The sequence below is a fragment of the Galeopterus variegatus genome, unplaced genomic scaffold, assembly GCF_000696425.1.
Source record: "Galeopterus variegatus unplaced genomic scaffold, G_variegatus-3.0.2 Scaffold2271, whole genome shotgun sequence".
Classification (NCBI taxonomy): Eukaryota; Metazoa; Chordata; class Mammalia; order Dermoptera; family Cynocephalidae; genus Galeopterus; species Galeopterus variegatus.
Genome location: NW_007728382.1, coordinates 168247 through 171269, shown reverse-complemented (window position 1 = coordinate 171269; position 3023 = coordinate 168247). Strand labels below are relative to the sequence as shown.

The 3023-nt window shown below is 34.5% G+C and overlaps 2 protein-coding genes across 3 annotated transcripts in view; one reads left to right on the top strand and one right to left on the bottom strand.

Moving 5' to 3' along the window:
- TOPBP1 (topoisomerase (DNA) II binding protein 1) overlaps positions 1 to 3023 on the bottom strand; it is an 84215-nt gene that overhangs the window by 15461 nt on the left and 65731 nt on the right. Inside the window, exons 25-26 of the mRNA XM_008581133.1 lie at positions 1366 to 1455; positions 1032 to 1193 (exon numbers count right to left, since the gene is read on the bottom strand). Coding sequence (XP_008579355.1) covers positions 1032 to 1193; positions 1366 to 1455 — 252 coding nt within the window. The remainder of the gene's footprint in view (positions 1 to 1031; positions 1194 to 1365; positions 1456 to 3023) is intronic.
- CDV3 (CDV3 homolog (mouse)) overlaps positions 1 to 3023 on the top strand; it is a 110539-nt gene that overhangs the window by 46209 nt on the left and 61307 nt on the right. The gene's annotated exons all lie outside the window — the stretch shown is intronic.

Here is a 3023-nt window from a genome sequence, read left to right as displayed (position 1 = left end):
AAAAAAAAAAAAAAAAAAAAACCGGGGGGGGGGGGGGGAGGTGGGAGAAGATATAACAACTACAATTACTTAAAGTTGATATGACAAGCCAACAGAAAAGACATTGTTGGGTGGGAGGGAGGAAAGGGAGGAGGGAGGGAGGTTTTGGTAAGGGGCAACAATAATCAACCACAATGTATATCGACAAAATAAAATTTAAAAAAAAAAGCAAAAAAAAAACTTCATATGTCTCAATAAACTAAGCTTTGTTACACGTTACTTAGGTGCTCAAGGAAAGTTATTACTGAGTTACAAACTCCTAATCAGTATGCCCACTGCTTTATGACAAAGGCTTCACATTTGTTTTAGGTATTCTTTCTACTAAATACAGAGCAATCCCCAAACACAAGCAACAAAATCACGAGGCAGGCTGAGTTTAGGCTTTCCCCTTATTTCTATACCATTTCCTTTGAAATCCTCCATAGTAAGATATTTATGATTACGTGTCATGCCCTGCTGGCATGACCTGCTGACTCCTGATGCCCTTTTAGGCCCTCTAGTGTCACGAAGATTTATCTTTGCCCATCCATATCACACATCCATATCACACAACATAGGCCAATTCTGAACATAAGTGTAGTAAGCCCTTATAGCAACTGCTTAATTTACCACAGTGTCCAATACAGGAATTTCCTATATATCAATGCAAAAGGTCAAGAAAACTAAAGACAGGAACTTACAAACATGTTTGTCCTTGCACTCCTGGAATCAATTTCTGCTTTCTTTATATTCTAACATTTTAAATGGCACTTCTAAAGCTTTTAGCGTACCTAGATTTTTACATCCTAATATTTAATCTCCAAGTTAAATGTTTACATATGTCTTCATTATTATAAAAAATAGAATGAAACTTTCAGGGGCTGAATAGAGGAGAATAACAGGACGCTAACATTCTACTGATAACAAGCTGAGGGTTTTGATGTGTAATTACTTATCTGCACATATAAGCACCTATCTGATAATAAAGAGGTCAAGGACAGAATCTCACAAACCTGCATAAGATAATCAGCAATGTATTCTGTTTTCAAGCAGTACACATTCTGGGCAGCAGCTTCTGCTATGTTAAATCCTGAGTCATCTGGTTTCAGTTTATTAAAGTCAGAAAAGAGATGAGTGGCCTCTTTAAATAAAGGTACAGAATGACCAGGTAGCACCTATTGAAAAAACAAGAAGAATCAACCTACCAATGTCCCAAAGAAGTTCAACTGTATAACATGTACTTAAGGATTATCAACTCATAAAGTAGAAAAAATGAAAAACTGATCACAGCAAGCTTGGTTAGATGAAAATTCATGTAAAAATTCAGTAAATTTATTCAATACAAACCTTTGCTCCTCCTGACTGAAGAAGGCGTTTGAACCCTGCTTCTCGGGACTGATCAACATGTAAAATAACCTTCCACCCGCTAAATGCCCCCTACAAATAAAAAATAATCAGTGTTGAAAACACTTGGCAAATAAATGACAAAACAATACAGATAATGCATAATTTTATCTGTAGACTCAGTTTTACATCAACAAAAATCTTATAACCATTACTTTTGCCACAGTACAATTGTCTCTGGTCAGAATACTCTGAAACACAGATATGGTACCTGGTACACAGTAAGTAATAAATACTTGAGGAATGAAAGAAAATGATTTAATGATTAGGTAACAATAAAAAAAAAACAGCTTGGTTTACATTTAGTCTTTTCTAGTATTTTTTTCTTACAATTAATCAATGACAGATCTTAAAACACAACTTCTTAGATTAGATAAGCCTTCATTGTATTTCTCATGAATTTTTTGCGAATTAGAAGTATAAAATATTTAAGTAGGAAATAATTAACAAAAGCCAGTGAAATTACTCTAAAAGAAAGGGATTCAAGGCTAGCAAAGTATTGGAGATATCAGAGAACTTGGAATACAACATGGAAGATTAAATAACAGCTTTATTGAGATGTAATTCCCATTACATATGATTAATGGGTTTTTTTTTTTAAATGTTAAAAATAAAATACAGGGCCGGCCCGGTGGCGCACTGCTACAGTGTGCCGCTTGGGAGCGTGGCGGCGCTCCCGCCGAGGGTTCGGATCCCACATACAGACCGGCCGCTCACTGGCTGAGCGAGGTGCGGGTGCAACACCGAGGGTTGCGATCCCGTTGCCGGTCCCGGTCCGGTACGGGGGTGACACTGAGGGTTGCGATCCGTTGCCGGACACGAAAAAAGACAAAAAGGAAAAAAAAAAATACAAAGGATTACAAAGAAAACTATTTGTTGAAAGTTATCAAAATATTAACAAATTTGTGATATAATAATAGATGTGCTTTATATTAATGTACTAAATCACATAACCTAGTGGAGGGTCCAAGAACTACCATAATCTTAAAGCAGTAATAAACATAAACTGTATTTCAATATACTTACAATTATAACACAAAACAAAAATATCTGATTTCTGTTGGTACAAAGTCACAGGTACTGTTGAGACTTGTGATTTGTTGTCTAGACTTATAATTAGAGAAAATGCTAACTTACAATTAGAGGTTAGTAAAAATAAGGATGTATTTTTTTCCTCCATCCAAAGTATTTAAACTTCTTGAATTTGATCTACAAATTCCTTTGGGAAAGTCTGTGGACCCCGGTTAAGAACCCCTGAAACTAGATTCAGCTAGATGCTGAAAAGATTCTTTGGAAAGAAATACAGAATGGGTCACATTTTATATACATAAATTATTTTTTAAAAAGCCATCAACATTATACATATCTTACTGTCAAACATAATTAGAAGACCTAGGAATTAACATTAAACTCAACTTAGAATACCCAAACCAAATATATCAATCAAGGGATAAAAGAGAAGTAAAATGTTTATTTGGCCAAGCACATTCTCTTAAAAAAAAAAAAAAAAAAAAAAAAAAAGTCTGGAATAGGTACAACATTGAATGCCATTTATTTATTTATTTTTATTTATTTTTTTTTTTTTTGTCTTTTTGTCTTTT